Source organism: Phyllobates terribilis, unplaced genomic scaffold (assembly GCF_046119375.1).
Source record: "Phyllobates terribilis strain yellow unplaced genomic scaffold, ASM4611937v1 Scaffold_1__5_contigs__length_1240528914, whole genome shotgun sequence".
Taxonomy (NCBI): Eukaryota; Metazoa; Chordata; class Amphibia; order Anura; family Dendrobatidae; genus Phyllobates; species Phyllobates terribilis.
In genome coordinates, this window is record NW_027362761.1 from 797,190,298 (window position 1) to 797,207,106 (window position 16,809).

Below are 16,809 nucleotides of genomic sequence, written 5' to 3' on the forward strand. Positions count from 1 at the left end.
ATATTTGGGGTCATCTGACGGCAATTGTCTATGCTGTGAAGATACGAGATGTGCACCATCTGAAACAACGGATACTGGAAGCCTGTGCTAGCATTTCTTCTGCGGTGTTGTTATCAGTGGGAGAAGAGGGTTGCATTGACAATCCAACACAATGGGCAGCACTTTGAACACATTTATAAGTGGTCATAAACTTGTAAAAAACTCATGAAAGAATAAAGTTACGTTAAAACCAAGCACACCATTGTTTTTCTTATGAAATTCTCAATAAGTTTGATGTGTCACATGACCCTCTTCCCATTGAAGAAAATAAAGTTGGATCCAAAATAACCGACTTCAAAATGGCCACCATGGTCACCACCCATCTGGAAAAGTTTTCCCCCTCCCATATACTAATGTGCCACAAACAGGAAGTTGATATCACCAGCCATTCCCATTTAATTTAGGTGTATCCATATAAATGGCCCACCCTGTATGTGTGTATGAATAATATATATAAAAAAAAAAAAAATAACAAACCATTTTTGGTACAGCTGTGATCAGACTGACCGGGAGAATTATTTTAAAGCGGTTGTGAGGATTCTCCAACAGTGGTCATGTGACCACAAGTGTACAATATGCATACTCCCAGCCACAAGCCGACTAGACTTTCTGGCCTCACCTCACTCAATACACTAGAATTGAGTGAGGCTGCACCCGTCTAGTTGGAATGTGGCAGTGAGTATGCATATAGCACACTTGTGGTCACATGACCACCATTCCCAGCACTGGAGAATCCTCACAGCATGCAGTGCCCATGATGTGAGGATTCTACGGAGCTCAAGGGCGGACAACCCTTTTACGACCTTTTATGTATACGTAAGTCATCAGTTGTGCTCCTGCCTTTGATACGGGCTCCAGCGCTGAGCCTGCATCTTACCTGCACATGACAGCTGATCTGATCAGCTGTCATGTGCCTCTAAGAGCTGCAAGTGGATTCAAGATCCACCTGCGGCTGTTAAACAGTTAAATGCTGCTGTCAATCACTGACTGGCATTTAACACCTGGGGGCGCCAATGGGTTGTCAGAGCAGACAGGGTCTGTCATTGTGAATCTCGAATGAATGCCGGCCCGTGGCCTGTGTTCATAGGAGATCGTGATTTCTGCTACACACCGCAGGGATGAAGAACTGCTATGTCTAGCACAGGCGATTGGATGATCGCAGCTTCAACTCTCCTAAGTGGACTATTGAAGCAAAGGAAAAAAAAACCCACAAAAGTTCAAATCACCCCCTCTTTTGCCGCATTGAATATACAACAATTTAAAAAAAATACACATATTTGGTATTGCTGTATTCAGAAATGTCCAATCTATCAAAATATAAAGTAAATGAATCCAATTGGTAAACGGCGTAACAAGAAAAAAATCAAAACACCAGAATTACTGTTTTTCGGCCACAGCAACATTGCAATAAAATGCAATAACGGGTGATCAAAACATCGTATCTACCCCAAAATGGTATCAATAAAAACTTCAGCTCGGTGTGCAAAAAATAAGCCCTCACCCGGCCCCAGATCCCAAAAAATGGAGATGCTACAGGACTCGGAATATGGTGACATAAGCAAATTTTTGTTTTTCTTACAAATTATTTTTTTTTTTTTTGTGTGGCGTAAGAAAGGATGAAAAAAAAAATTATGGCTTTTGGAAGAAGGGGAAGGAAAAAAATGAAGCAGTAAAGCTGAAAAATGACTGTGTCTTTAAGGGGTTAAAATAAAGGTGATAGGACATGAGGTGTGCACTGGAGTGAGAGCGCTGGTGTGGTGATCGTCTCTGCTGCCCGTGTCTGTGCCCTTCCCCATGTCTGTGCCCTTCCCCGTGTCTGCGCTGTGCCCCATGACCGTGCTGTGCCCCATGTCTGTGCCATCAGGGTGTAAAGGAGACATGGGAAGTTTCTGTATTTCCTAAACTGGCTGCAGACCTGGAGCGAACCATTGGGGAAGACAGGGGGACCCTGCTCCGTCTCTGCCCTGTGATTGGCTGCATTTTCTCTCCCCCTCTCTCCCCCCCCCCCCCCCCGTGACTGACATAGGAAGTGGTGCTGTGTGGACTCCAGCATGGGCAGCTCCTGTTATGACTAGACTTGCCTGCTGCTTATTAGTATGTAGTCATTGTAGTAGGTAATGTCCGCTCACAGGGGATGGCTTTATTGCAGTTTATTCTCGCCGTGGGCGTAATGCCTGGCCTAGTGGCTGGAGATACCATCATTAATGTAGACCTAACTAAATCTAGAAAGGATATGGCACATTTCTGGAAAAGCACAGGATTTTGGTAAGTGATAAATACGCCGTGCTGCTCTGTTCATTGGTTAGAATAAATCCGTAACCTTAGGAAGCAATGACTTTTTAGTTATGCAGTGATAGACGACTGTGCATTGTAGGCGAAGTACACACCACATTTTAAAGGAAATCTGTCATCGGGTTTTTGCTACCCCATCTGAAAGCGGCATATTGTAGAGACAGAGACCCTGATTCCAGCGATGTGTCACTTACCGGGCTGCTTGCTGTGGTTTTGATAAAATCCCTGTTTTATCTGCTGCAGATGTAGCATTTCTCTAATGCTGAGCTCTGTATAACCTCATCCACACTACTGATTGGCAGCTTCCTGTGTACACTGTGCATAGGCAGAAAGCTGCCAATCAGCGGTGGTGGCGAGGTTATACACAGCTCATAAATATGGAGAATTTCATGGCAGCAGGTTTACTGGTCCTGTAGTGATACTGATAAAAGCTACAACAAGCAGCCTAGTAAGTGACTCATCACTGGAATCAAGGTCTCTATCTCTACATTATACTGTTCTCAGATTTGGTAACAGATTCCCTTTACTGTGTACTTTGGCAGTTTTCCTGGCTTTTACCATGTCAGCTGGGTAGCCATCCCTCTGGCACATGTAATGCTGGCAAAATAGTTTTTGCAAATACAGAATAACGGGTTGTCCAGGACCTTGATATTGATGGTCTATACTTACAGTAGTCCATCAATATGTACTCCACTAATTGGCTGTTACCTGGTCTCATGGCGTCTGGTAGCATACAGTATAGGGGGAGGAACATGCACAGCTAGTGGTCAATCTTGTGTACTGCAGCTCAGCTCCTATATACTTCACTGGGTGCCCAGCTGCAATACTTATGATCTCCTTTTTGTTCTAAAATGGAGAGGGACTTCGACACACAATTAACCCCTTCACCACCTTGCGATTTTGTGTTTTCGTTTTTTGCTCCTCTTCTTCCCAAAGCCATAACTTTTTTATTTTTCAGTCAATATGGCCATATGAGGACTTGTTTTTTGCGGGACGAGTTGTACTTTTGAATGACACCATTGATTTTTATCCTATGTAGTGTACTGGAAAACAGGAAAAAAAATTCCAAGTGCGGTGAAATTGCAAAAAAAGTGCAATTCCACAATGGTTTTTTGGGTTTTTTATTTACCATGTTCACTATATGATAGAACTGACCTGCCACTATGATTCTCCAGGTCATTTCGAGTTCGTAGGTGTCAAACATGTATAGGTTATTTTTTATTTAAGTGGTGAAAACAAAAGAAAATCCGAGAACCATAGCGTCTCCATTTTTCGTGACCTGAGGTCTGGTGAGGGTCTTTTTTATGCCCTGAGCTGACGTTTTTATTGATAACATTTTGGAGTCGATAAGATGTTTTGATCACATTTTATTGTAATGTTGCAGTGACCACGTAATTTTGGTGTTTTCATTCTTTTTCTCGCTACGTTGTTTACTGATCCGTTAATGTACTTTAGATTTTGATAGATCGGGCGATTGTGAACGCAGCAATACCAAATATGTGTATTTTTTTTTATTATTTTGAATGGGGCAAAAGGTAGGTGATTTTAAGGTTAAGTGCACATGTAGCGTTTTTGATGCGTTTTCTCCACGCGGAAACGCATCAAAAACACTTGGTAATCGGTCTGCCAGCTATTGCAATGGCAATCCTGATGTGCTGTGCACATGATGCGGAAATTTCCGCTCAGGATTGACATTGCGTTTTAAAACGCAGCATGTCCTTTCTATGCAGCGTTTCCCACCCATTGACTTTAATTGAACCGCAGCAAATCCGCAGGTATAATATTTATACCTGCTGATTTGCTGAGGATCAATTAAAGTCAATGGGCCTCGGAAACGCTGCATAGAGTGGTACTCGGGTTGGCTGGGGAGGACTACTAATCGCATCATCCGACCGCCGGTCCCTCTGATAACAGCAAGAGCAGAGCGGCTGAGGGGAGTAGTAGTCTCAGCCAAGCTGGGACTGCGCGCGATGTAAAAAAACAACAACACTATGCTCACCTACCCGGCGCTCCCCTGGTGTCCTTGCGATGTCTCCCGGCGTCCTGATCCCTCGGCAGGCGGCGGTACACTGCCAGGAGCGCGCTCACTCTCAGCAGTCTACATCTCTGCGCTGCCAGGACCTGAGGTCATGTGAGCTTTCAGCTGAAGATTAGCTGAGAGCTCACGTGACCTCACTTTACGGCACCGGTGCTGCGTGGGAACATTCTCAAGAATGTTCCCACCAGTACTGAAGCTGTGGTCACCGGGGCTGATCAGCTGATGAACCCCAGTGACCTCACTTCTGCAACAGCAATGTACACTGACTGGAGTGATTACACTACTGTCAGTGTACATTGCTGTCTTCTACAGCAGTGACATCAGTGATTGCTGATGTCACTGCTGTAGAAGTGACCCGGATCGCCGGGGGACAATCGTGACGGCGGACAGGTGAGGGATATTTTTGTTTTTTCTTTTCTTTTTTTTTTATTCTGAAGATTGAGGGCTTCGGGGACTGAGCGTGTAATAAAAAAAAAAGTAAAACTGTGTGTCATTTTATTTCATTAAAATACTTTATTCTGGCCATGTCTTTTATTGAAAAAGTGGCGAAAACTTTACTACACGGTTAGTAATTGGGGCGTCTTATCGATGCCCTCCATTACTAACCTGGGCTTCAAATCAGCCGCCAATACAAGGCCGACATGAACCCCTACCCCACTCGCCACCGCTACAGGGCAGTGGGAAGAGCAGAGGCTAAGCGCCAGATTTGGATTTTCTAATGGATGCGCCATTTCTAGGCTGCTGAGGGGTGATATTATTAGCCGCGGAGGGGGCTAGTGTCCATGGCCCCTTCCCTGGCTATTAATGTCAGCCCGCAGCTGTCTGTTTAGCCTTTCCTGGTTAGATTTTATAGGGGGACCCTACGTCATTATTTTTCTGGGGTCCCCCTGTAATTTAGCCAGAAAAGGCTAAGCAAACAGCTGTGGGCTGATATTAATAGCCTGGGAACATTTTTGGCTAATGTCAAATCCCCGGCTACTAATATCAGCCCCCAGCGGTCGGTTTTCCCTCTGCTGGTTATGAAAATTAAGTGGGAGCCCACGTCGTTTTTTAAAATTTTATTTTTAGGCTCTGCCCACGATCCGAACGTAGCAGCACTTTGATGCAGCATATTTTTGCTGCGTCCAAAACGCTGCATTCTATTGAACACAGGTAAATCCACATGTGTTCACTGAACCATGCGTATTTACCACATTCAATACATTCTAGTGGTAAAATTTCTGTTGCAGAGACTAGCGACTCCGCAAGAGAATTTAACATGCTGCAGTCCTGAAAGGCACACCGCATGTCAGTGTCCACGGGTGATCCACTGCCTCAGATGCACGCATAGTGGACATGGGATTTCTAGACATACCATCCACTATGCTATAACATCTGGATGCTGCGGGTAGACACTGTATAAACACTCAGCGTCAAACCCACAGCGGCTCCTGATCTTGGCCACGTACCCAAACTCACCTCCAGCATGTCAATTTCTGTAGCGGACACGCTAGTCTCCGCTGCAGATTTTGACAGATTGAAGTGTCATTATATGCGGTGGATTCACATGTACCGACAACAAAAGTGCGGCATTACTGTAGAACACCGCATTTTGGACTCAGCAAAAATACGCTGTGTGCAAAGCGCTGCTGAGTGTGGATCGGGGGGTACGCAGCGGCTAACAAAACAGCTGTGAGCTGTTAATAATAGCCAGGGACCATGTTTGCCTAATGGCATCTTCCTAGGCTAAAAATAGCAGCTTACCGCTGCCTCAGAAGTTACATGAATAGAAATGCTAATGAAGATTGAGTGAATGGGATAAGATGACGCCTAGCTCTTTTGTTTAATGATGACAAGGTGTCAATCAGACCCTTTCATCACCAAACCTAATTTAAGTAAAGCAAAGAGTTAAATAAACACACAGACACAGAGTAAACACTTTATTTGAAATACATCAGACACATTCTTAAATTAACCAATAAACTCACCCCAGTTCTGCCGTTAATCCAAGGGTTAAAGCAGTGTCCCACCAAATAACTTTATGCTCCAAAAACGCATCAAAAACCGCATGTTTTTCCGCAACTTTTTTCCTGCCAAGGAGATGCAGAAATTTCTGTTTCAAATCATCAACGTGCGCACATACCATTCTATCTGCGCACATTCAGGATTTGAAGCAGTCATTTCTGCAGCATTTCTGCATTACTCCATTACTGACCGCATACTAAAGTTGTCGCCGCTTTTTCGATAAATTCACGGCCAGAATAAAGTATTTTAATGAAATAAAAAACACTGTTTTAAATTTTTTTTTATTATATGCTCAGTCCCCGAATCCTTCGATCTTCTGTAAAATAAAAAACAACCATATCCCTCACCTGTCCGCTTTCACGACGTAGTCCATGATTGCTGTCATCACGATTGTCCCTCGGCGATGCGGGTCACTTCTACTGCAGTGACATCAGCAATCACTGATGTCACTGCTGTAGAAGACGGCAATGTATACTGACAGGAGTGTAAAATCACTTCTGTCAGTGTACATGGCTGCTGCAGGAGTAAGGTCACTGGGGTTCATCTGCTGAAGATCAGCTGATCAGCCCCGGTGACCTCAGCACCAGTACTGGTGGGAACATTCTTGATAATGTTCTCACGCAGCACCGGTGCCGTAAAGTGAGCTCACGTGACCCCGCCACAGGTACTGGCAGCGCAATGATGTACACTGCTGGGAGCGAGCGCGCTCCCGGCATTGTACTGCCAGCTTTCGGGAGGATGACATCGTGAGTACCAGGAGGACACCGGGGGATGCCGGACAGGTGAGTATAGTGTTTTTTTTTTTAAATTTTTTTACTTTTTTCTTTTTTTTTTTACCACCGCACGCAGACCCAGCTCGGCTGAGGAGACTACTGCTCCCCTCAGCCGCGCTGCTTCTGCTGTTATCAGCGGGATCGGCGGTCGGATGAGGGGGAGTGGTAGTCCTCCCCAGCCAACCCGAGTACCACTCGCAGCGTTCCCTCGGCCCATTGACTTTAATTGAACCGGATAAATATTATACCTGCGGATTTGCTGCAGTTCAATTAAAGTCAATGGGCGGGAAACGCTGCGGGAACGCTGCATAGAAAGGACATGCTGCATTTAAAATGCAATGGCAATCCTGAGCGGAAATTTCCGCATCATGTGGACAGCACATCAGGATTGCCATTGCAATAGCTGGCAGACCGATTACCAAGTGTTTTTGATGCGTTTCCGTGCAGAAAAACCGCCGCAAAAACGCTACGTGTGCACTTAACCTTAGGAGACTTGAAGCTGCAATCTCCCGATTGCTTGGGCTACACATAGTAGGGCTTATACCCTGCTATGTGTAGCATTAATGCTAACCCTCTATGAACGCCGGCCATGGGCTGGCGTTCATGGGAGGTTCTCAATAACAGCCACGGGTGTCTTTTGCAGATCCCCTGCTGTCATGACAACCCATCGGCGTCCCGCGATCATGTCACAGGGGCGCCGATGGGCGTGTCTTATGCTCTTCTGGTTTGCACAAGTTAAATGCTTTTGTCAGAGATTGACAGCTGCATTTAACATGTTAACAGGCGCGAATGGATGGCGATTTCCCCTGATCTGTTAGAGGCACATGACAGCTGATCAAATCAAATCAGCTGTCATGTGCTAGGAAAGATGCGGGCTCAGCGCCGGAGCCCGCATCAAAGGCAGGGGCATGACCTGTGACATATCTAAACATCCAAGGTCATAAAGGAGTTAGAATGTACGATTCTCTCTGGATATCGTGCCGCTGCTTTAACGACTGTATCATCCAATGAGCAGCAGCATCTCTCAATGTGGAGGTACACGCTAAAAAAAATGATAGATAGATCTTTTCTTATTGTATCCTTGGGACTGATCAATTGGCAGAGCTGGTGAAGCCACTTACCAATCTTTATGAACTGTAGGCTGTGGTGCCGGAAACAGTGATGTAGCCGAGCGGTGGAGCCGGTAATCAAGAGTTACAACATTAGAAAGATATGAGCCTTTTTATTTAGTGCTAATTTTTATTGTCTTGTTTATTGTAAAGGGGACGTGTCTTACAGGATGCTCTGCATAATTACCGTGAACCCCTAAAAATTAACATTAAATAAATAAAACCTATATTTCTGGAATCATATTGCGGATTTAACAAAATAACCTGTTATACTCGAGAGCAACGGGAATAAGATAAGAGCAATAACTGGCCACTTATGAACTGGTGACAGGCCATCTGTAAGTCATCTGTGGCCACTTGCACATATATCCTCTACCGGGTGCTGATACTGGCTTAGAAATCATAACCACTTGTCGTCTCCCAGTATTCAGAAGAGCCAAAGAAGGACATTAAAAATCCAGCCCTTGATAAAAAAATGTTAATAACTTATATATTGCAAATATTTTATGAAGTATTCATTCATTGTATTTTTCAGCCCCCCTTTACCACATAACAAGGCTGAATCCTATTTTTTGGGTGAAGACCAAAGATTGAACCTGGCGTACATATCGTCTGTTCCTCATGATGGCATTGTGCAAGTCAGAATTCACTGGTTATTGGACCTTATTAAAGTTTCGTAAGTTTTTGTGTTTGTGCAATCTGTCATGGACTAACAATTGTACTAACATGATTAAAGGGGTTGCCAAGGGGGCTCCTTCTGTAAAGTATCAAACCAAGCAATACTTACTGAAGCCTCTACCGCTACAGTGCCGCCTCTCTGCTGCTCTCAGACCGTCATTGTTGGAGACCTGCGGAGTGTTTTCCCATCTGCACCACCTGACCACTTCATCGTGTGACCTCTGCCACCAGTCACTGCACTTACTGCTGAGGCCCGCGATTGGCTGCAGGGGTCACATAAATGGGATGTCACTGCTGCAACCCTGTCAACAAAGAAAGATAAGGAGCGGCAAGATCTTCACTAAGTTAATGCTGCTTTTTTGTTATAAATATAAGCAGCGTTGGCTCAATTTTTAATGAAATCGGAAAACCCCATAAATAAATAAAAGAATAAAAGGCACCAAACAGCCACTGGATCTTATTGTAGACATAGATGCAGGTCTTGGAGGTGGGACACACATCTCGCAGACATTCAAGCTCATACTGTAGATATCCTATAAATATCTACATTACACCTTCGCCTGAAGTCTGGATCCACCATTCTCCGCGATCTTCAATGGGATTGATTTACAGAAACCTATGGGCCCAATTCATTGAGGCCACGTTCACACGATCAGTATATGTAAGCCAAAACCAGGAGTGGAGCAAACCAGAGGAAAAGTATAATAGAAACACGTCATCACTTCTGTATTTATCACCCACTCCTGGTTTTGGCTTACTTATACGGAGGTAAAAAAAACTCCCCAAATACTGAACGTGTGAACGTGGTCTGAGACTGCTGTTGTGCACTCCAATCTCAATTAAGGGAGCGCAGGAGTGAGACCCTCGTAGTTCATTAAATGGAGCACGCCTCTTAATAAATCAGACATCTTACAACTGCCGTGGCCACCGCTTGAACTGTTACTTTAGGCAGGTGATGCTGTACATTACTGGCTTAATTTATGCTACTAAAGTGTCATGAATTTTGATGAATTTGCCAGGTAGGCAATGTTTCTCCCTCTACTGCCCAAACTCCTGACTTTGGTGAAGCTGGGCGGGACTGTTGTAAAATACCTAAAAGTCTCAAAATTCCTGGGTAAACTGACTAAAACAGCTTTATGACTCAGGCCTTATAACATCTATGCCGTAAATACATTTTATTACCTTTGATTGACTTTACTTTGAACTTATTATATTGCCCTAGTATAAAGGGAACCTGTCGCCTGATTCATGCTGCCCAGAACACGGGCAGCATGAATCTGAGCCTGGCTACAAGATTACAGCCAGGTATGTTTTTCTCTGAAATGCTCAGGTGTTTTCGAGATAATATACTTTAAAGATCCTTCTCTTGGGCTCCTAGAGGCGATTGATAGTTCTCTTCCATAGTGAGAGCCCTGTCAATCACCTGGAGCAGGGCTGGGGAGAGCCGAGGGTGGTGGCAACGCCGGACTAGTCTAGTCTGGATTTTTAAAGTATACCTTCTCTGAAACCTTGGAGTGTTTCAGAGAAAAGATACCTGACTGCAATTATCCAGCCATTATCTGATTCATGCTACCTGCAGTTTGAGCAGCATGAATGAGGCTCCATTTAAAAAGGATATACTCCCCACTAAAGAAAGCAGGTCCTGGGACCTATCCCAATTCCACTAGGTGAAGAGGCCACAGACTGAACCGATAGGTGTACCTATACAGTCTGTGATTGGCCTCGGGTGCAGCAAGTTCTGGCCACTTTTCCTGCCGAAAAGGAGGTTGAATTTAATACATTTCTGAGATGAAAATTCCCTTTTTATTTCTTTTTCCTGTTCCTTTACTGCCGTTTGGCACCAACTCCCCACGTATCTTGAAGGCTTTGCTCTGTAACCATAGGTCCTCAGCAAGACAATTTTGACCCCCCACAGTCATTCCACGTCACCTAGATTCTCTCTGCGGTGATTAAATTACAATGGTATTCTTCTTTAGTTAGACTTGTTGCCCTTCATTTTTGTACCAGGATAGAACTTACTGTAATATGTTTAGAATGAATATGTTTCCAGCTCTTCTAAATGTCGGCACTCTCATTATGGCATATTTCTATTTCCAAAAAATATTAAGTATAGATAAAATATAGAAATATTAGATGAACCAATTTATTGTTTGCAAAATATCTCGATGTTCAGTGCAATGTCATTTCAGTTTTGTAACAATTTAATAGTTCTTAAGGCACGTGGAAGTAGAAATCAAGGTACTTTTTACATATATTATCTATGTTGAAGTGTAACACACTTACTTCTAGTCTATAAACACTGTTGAAATGTTTTTCATTATTTTCTAGTGAATTTGGCCTTGGATAAACTGTCTCTAATTCATTAACACCTATACAGTAGAGTCTCTTATGGCCAACTCTTTCTCTCTTGTGTATTGTACAGCATCATGGATGTTATAAAAGAGCGTATTATTGATGTCCTTGTCTTGCTTTCCAAAGTAACCCCCCCTGCGGAGGGCATCGATGACTGACGTATTGCAACAAGCCATTAGAAGGCTAATTTGTACCGCTTGATAATCTTTTAATAATGCTTTAAGAGTATTGATACCGGATGTGTCTAGAAACGCTATGGTAGAGCAATCCAGAATAATAGTTTCCAAGTCATTTTTCTTCTCCACAAGCTCTATATGTATATCATTGTTATCCGGGTCTTTCATGTTTTCTCCTTGTTTTTTTGCTTTCTTTTTGAGTTTTTTCTCTATTTTTTTCCGTCTGATTATTTCAAGGCTGGGGTCCATTCCTACCTTTTTGTACAGAGATTGAAGAAAATAGTCTTTGTTTGCATAGTGAAGAGGAGATTCAAAACGGAAGATCTTAACTTTGGGAATAGGGGAAAGATTTTCATATCTGTCACTGTCCTCATAAAAGACAGTGTCCTGTATCTGACTAAGCATGGCAGTGTGGGGTACCTGAGTGCGCACAATGAGGCAAAGCATGGAAAAGACTATTCCCACCAGAAGGCCCATTTCTGTACTGATCAGTGCCGAAGAACACACAGTGACACTCCAGACAACTGCATCTATCTTGTTCAGCCGCCATTGAGCTGGCAAGTCTTTGAATTTCCTGAGAGCCCCTCGTAAACTCACAATTATTATACAGGCCAAGACACATTTTTGTAGGGAGTAAAATAACGGTGCAAAGAATAGTAGGACCAATAGTACCACAATTGCACTTACAACGCTGGAGACTTGTGTCTTGCACCCTGTGGAGGTTTTCACTAGAGTCTTGGCTAGAGCTGCACTGGTAGCAAAACAATGGAAAAATGATGGAATAACATTGCAGAATCCAATGGCAAACATCTCTTGGTTGGCTTCCACGGTGTACGCATACTTCTTGGCAAACATTTCTGACAAAGAAATGGTGAATGCAAAACTGACAACCGCCAGTGGAATAGCATCAAGTGCAATCTTGCCCATAAGACCAAAATCGGGCACTTTTGGTGGTATGAATCCAGTTGGAATGACACCAGAGACACTTGAGCCGTAGATTTCATTTAGGTTGCAGTAGTGTGATACAAGTGTTGCCACTACTATCACAACCAGTTCTGTTGGAAGAGGTATCTTAATCTTGTCTTTATAGCGATCTCCAAGTTCTTTGGCAGCGACTAACACAATGATACATATCGCACTTGTCACTACATCACAAAAATTTGTATTGTGAATGTTTTTAAAGATATTAATCCAAGTTGTGACAAGCATTCCTATACCTGGGCTCCGGGGGATTTTTATACCAAGAAGATATTTCACCTGGGCTGTTAAAATTGTCAATGAAGCACCTGTAGCAAATCCATCCAACATGGGCTCTGATAAATATATAGATAGAAATCCCAGACGGAATATGCCCATAAGGATCTGTGGAGAGATAGACATAAGTGACTATACATTTGGTTACTTTTCATTTGTTACTCCTATCTATTACACACAGGAGAGTAGATATCCTAAATGGATGTGACTATTCTGTGCTACAGTTAAAGGGGTTGTCTGGCCTTAGGGTACAAGTCTTCAGTCACGCTATATGACTGCAGACTTGTGAATATTCAGAGTGCGCGCTTTCAGGATTCTCTGGTGCAACATACATGCAGTCACGTGCCGACTAGACATGCAAGGCCTCGTCAGCGCAGGTGAATTGAGCAAGGCTCGACACATCTAGTTGGAATGTGGCTGGAATTATTCAAATAGCATACTTTATGGTCACATGACCGCCCCCTCCCGTTGTGAGGATTCACAAGTTTACTGTCAGATGGAGTGACCTCAGACTTGTACTCCAAGGCCGGACAACCCCTTTAACTCTTAAACCACTCTAAAACCCAGAATATGACATATAGTTTCATAGATATCTAATAAATAATGCTTATAGAAGCCAGTGCATTGAATTGTATGTACTGGAAAGAAGAGGATATTTGTAAGACCTATGTAATAAAATCATGATTTTATTAATCAATTGAAAATCCATGATCGTAGAATGATAAAAAAAAATACATATGATGCACAAGATGATAGTAGAAATCAGTGCTGTGGAAAAAAAGAGAGGATATTTGCTATTTCCATAGGAAAAATATTAGATTTACCAACGAAAAAAGAGATTGATAACTTGTAGAATATAAATCACATTCAAACAAGCATCCCCAATACTAAGCAAAATGCAGATAAAACAGACATCAAGAAATGACAAGAATAAATATTACCACTAGAATCGCTAATATTCAGGCGGCCACCCTCACCCAATGAAGTGGTAAACACAAAATATCCAGTTCTGTTCCACTTGTTGTCCGGTCTATCCAGCTGTGCTGTTCCATTTCCCAGGTGTCATCTGCACACTCGGCTCTACTGTTCCTTACTATAAGCTTGTGCCCTACATATTCTGTTCAGCTATTCCACTATACTCGAGATGGCCTATAGTTTTTCTTTGCTTTCTGGGGAAGACTTTACCTTGGCTGCACCTTTATGGGACAAGATGTTTTTATGATGTACTGACTTTTATACTTCATTTCAACTTTCTATAAAGTGTTTGATGAACCGGGTTGAGTTCCCTCTGCCACTGACTTTCTGCACTAGTTAAGACAAGAGACTAATTCAGTGGGACACAATATGCCATCCAATTCCATACCCTGGCATCAGAATTAGCCTGAAACAATAAAGCTCTTTTGGCAACTTTCTAAGTTGGTTGCCAGATAAAGGATGAACTTTCCGGTAGAAAATTGCTACCCTCCTTACACAATTTGTTATCGCTTGGCACTAGAGTGGATTTACATTTCAAAAAGAGAGCGCAAATAAGAAAGTCCAAGATCTTTGAGTTCCAAAGAACAGAAATCCTAAGTTTCCTCCTAGATAGGTTGTGTAGGAACCCATGCAAATTAGCCATAAAATTGATCTCCTAATGATAAATGAAGATGCTTGATGGAAGGTCTGTATTTATATTATGGAAAGAGTAGCCATTTCAATGTGAACTGTTGCAAGCTTAAAGGGGTACTCCGGGAAGATAAAAACATTTTGTACTGTCCCTGTCCTTATAAACTATAAAGATGAAATACCCCGTGCACTTTAATTATCTTTATAACCTTTCTAATTCCGTTTAACAGGAATTGCTCCTAACTGCTCACCCCTCCCCTCTGGGACATTACATGACACATCAGTGTGCAGCTCCCCCCTGTGAGTAACAGCCAGCCTGAGAAGAAGGGCATGGCCACGTCCCCTGTTCTATGAAGAGAAACCGCAATTATCAGGAGAATGGCGGATAACAGCATGGAGCTGCACACTGCTGTATTGCCCCAGATGGAGGGGCAATGCTCACTCTTCCGTCTGGGACATTACAGCAGTCTGCAGCTCCATGCTGTTACTATCAGCCAGTCTCCTGATAGTAGTTGTTTCTCTGTAGAGATCAGGGGGCATGGCCGCACCCCCTCTTCTCAGGCTGTCTGTTACTCACAGTGAGGAGCCGAACACTGGTGTTTGACGTAAGGTCCCAGACAGGAGTGGTGAGCAGTGAGGAGCAATCCTACAAAGCTATTGCCTTATTCCGACATTTTGATAAATACATAAAACTGGAGAAACAAATGGGTTGTTCTGCTCTGCTGTGGATTAAAAATGAAAGATGCTGATCCAGTTTCAGGTAGTTTTTATTCGTCAACGCTTTTCAAAGTATATAACTCCTTCATCAGGACAAACCACGATGAATATATGCCAAAGCATAGGCAGATATAAACATTAAAAAAGGCGCGTTTTTGAATGCTTTGTCTATTTATATATGCCTGTACCGACAGTATCTTTATCGTGGTTTCTACTGATGAAGAAGTTATACACTTCAAAACGCTTTGACGAATAAAAACCACCTGAAATTGAATCAGCATCTTTAATTTTTTTCTCCACGGCAGCGCAGAACAACCCATTTGTTTCTCCAGTTTTATGAATTTATCTCCTCGTGGGTCTGCAGCAGCCTTAAGCGTTATATCCAGGTGAGCACAATTGTGCATATACTTCTACTAGCTATTGAACCTGTTCTACGCCCGGGTGGCGAGCATTTTTATTGGTATATGGTCTCCCATGCTGGTATATGCTGCCCCCCTCCTAGTATTTGCGCTGCCCCCATCCTAGCTTCACCATCCTATCCTGATATGCATGGCACCCCTCATCCCCATCCTGGTATGCATGGCACCCCTCATCCCAAATCCTGGAATGCGTGGCACCCCTCATCCCCAATCCTGGTATGCATGGCATCCCTCACCCCCAATCCCGGTATGCATAGCACCCCTCATCCCCAATCCCAGTATGCATGGAACCCCTCATCCTTATACTGGTATGCGTGGTACCCCTCACCCCCCAATCCTGGTATGTGTGGTACCCCTCACCTCCAATCCTGGTATGTATGGTACCCCTCACCCCCCAATCCTGGTATGCTTGGTCCCCTCACCCCCCAATCCTGATATGCGTGGCCCTCACACCCCCCAATCCTGGTATGCGTGGTCCCCTCACCTCCCAAATCTGGTATGCGTGGTCCCCTCACCCCCCAATCCTGGTATGTGTGGTACCCCTCACCCCCCAATCCTGGTATGTATGGCACCCCTCACCCCCCAATCCTGGTATGCATGGTCCCCTCACCCCCCAATCCTGGTATGCATGGTCCCCTCACCCCCCAATCCTGGTATGCATGGTCCCCTCACCCCCCAATCCTGGTATGCATGGTCCTCTCACCCCCCAATCCTGGTATGTGTGGCTCCCTCATCCCTTTCACACACATACAAAAAAGTAAACACTTATACCTACCTTTCTTCTCTGTGCTCCAGCGCTGCTGCGTTCTGTTCTGCCGGAGGCCGGGTGAGGAGTGCGGCGCCTGAGCTCCGCGCTGTCCAGCGCCATTTTGCTGAAGACACACTGCAAATGTGTCTTCAGTAAAATGGCGCCGGATAGCGCTATGCTCATGCGCCAGTCCGACGCCTAACTCTTGCCTCCGTCTCCGGCGAAGAGAGGCGCCGCGGCAACGCTCCTCCCGGTCAGGTAAGTATGGCGCCGGAGATCGCGGTATGCGTTCAGTGTCTATGTATACTGCGATCTCCGGCGCCATACACTCCTCTTACCTGTAACAGCTGGATGCCTGCTTCTGTCTGGAGCCAGACTGTGCGCCACGCATGCGCAGTCTATAAAGGCTTCAGACAGAGACACACATCCCCGGTTATATTATAGATATTGTTTCCCAGGTAAGACCCTATTTGCACTTTGTCTCCTCTCCGGTTTCTCTCTCTTTGAAGATTTTGATAATAAAATTTTCATTCATGTCCTTTACTAGTATGTCCTTGTCTACCTGTATGACATCTTAATTTTTTGCAAAGAGTTGGACTCACATC

At 44.0% G+C, this 16,809-nt stretch overlaps 2 protein-coding genes across 6 annotated transcripts in view; one reads left to right on the forward strand and one right to left on the reverse strand.

Moving 5' to 3' along the window:
• The first annotated feature begins 2,045 nt into the window (after nt 1-2,045).
• Nucleotides 2,046-16,809, forward strand: part of IDUA (alpha-L-iduronidase) — a 157,624-nt gene continuing 142,860 nt past the window's right edge. The window contains exons 1-2 of one of the 2 annotated variants that reach the window (XM_073637075.1): nt 2,046-2,304; nt 8,791-8,931. In XM_073637075.1, coding sequence (XP_073493176.1) covers nt 2,174-2,304; nt 8,791-8,931 — 272 coding nt within the window. In that variant the 5' untranslated portion in view covers nt 2,046-2,173. The remainder of the gene's footprint in view (nt 2,305-8,790; nt 8,932-16,809) is intronic. The other variant, XM_073637076.1, reaches the window with a different exon arrangement.
• LOC141151678 (sulfate anion transporter 1-like) overlaps nt 8,364-16,809 on the reverse strand; it is a 68,653-nt gene continuing 60,207 nt past the window's right edge. The window contains exon 3 of one of the 4 annotated variants that reach the window (XM_073637074.1): nt 8,364-12,823. In XM_073637074.1, coding sequence (XP_073493175.1) covers nt 11,303-12,823 — 1,521 coding nt within the window. In that variant the 3' untranslated portion in view covers nt 8,364-11,302. The remainder of the gene's footprint in view (nt 12,824-16,809) is intronic. The other 3 variants (XM_073637073.1, XM_073637072.1, XM_073637071.1) reach the window with 3 other exon arrangements.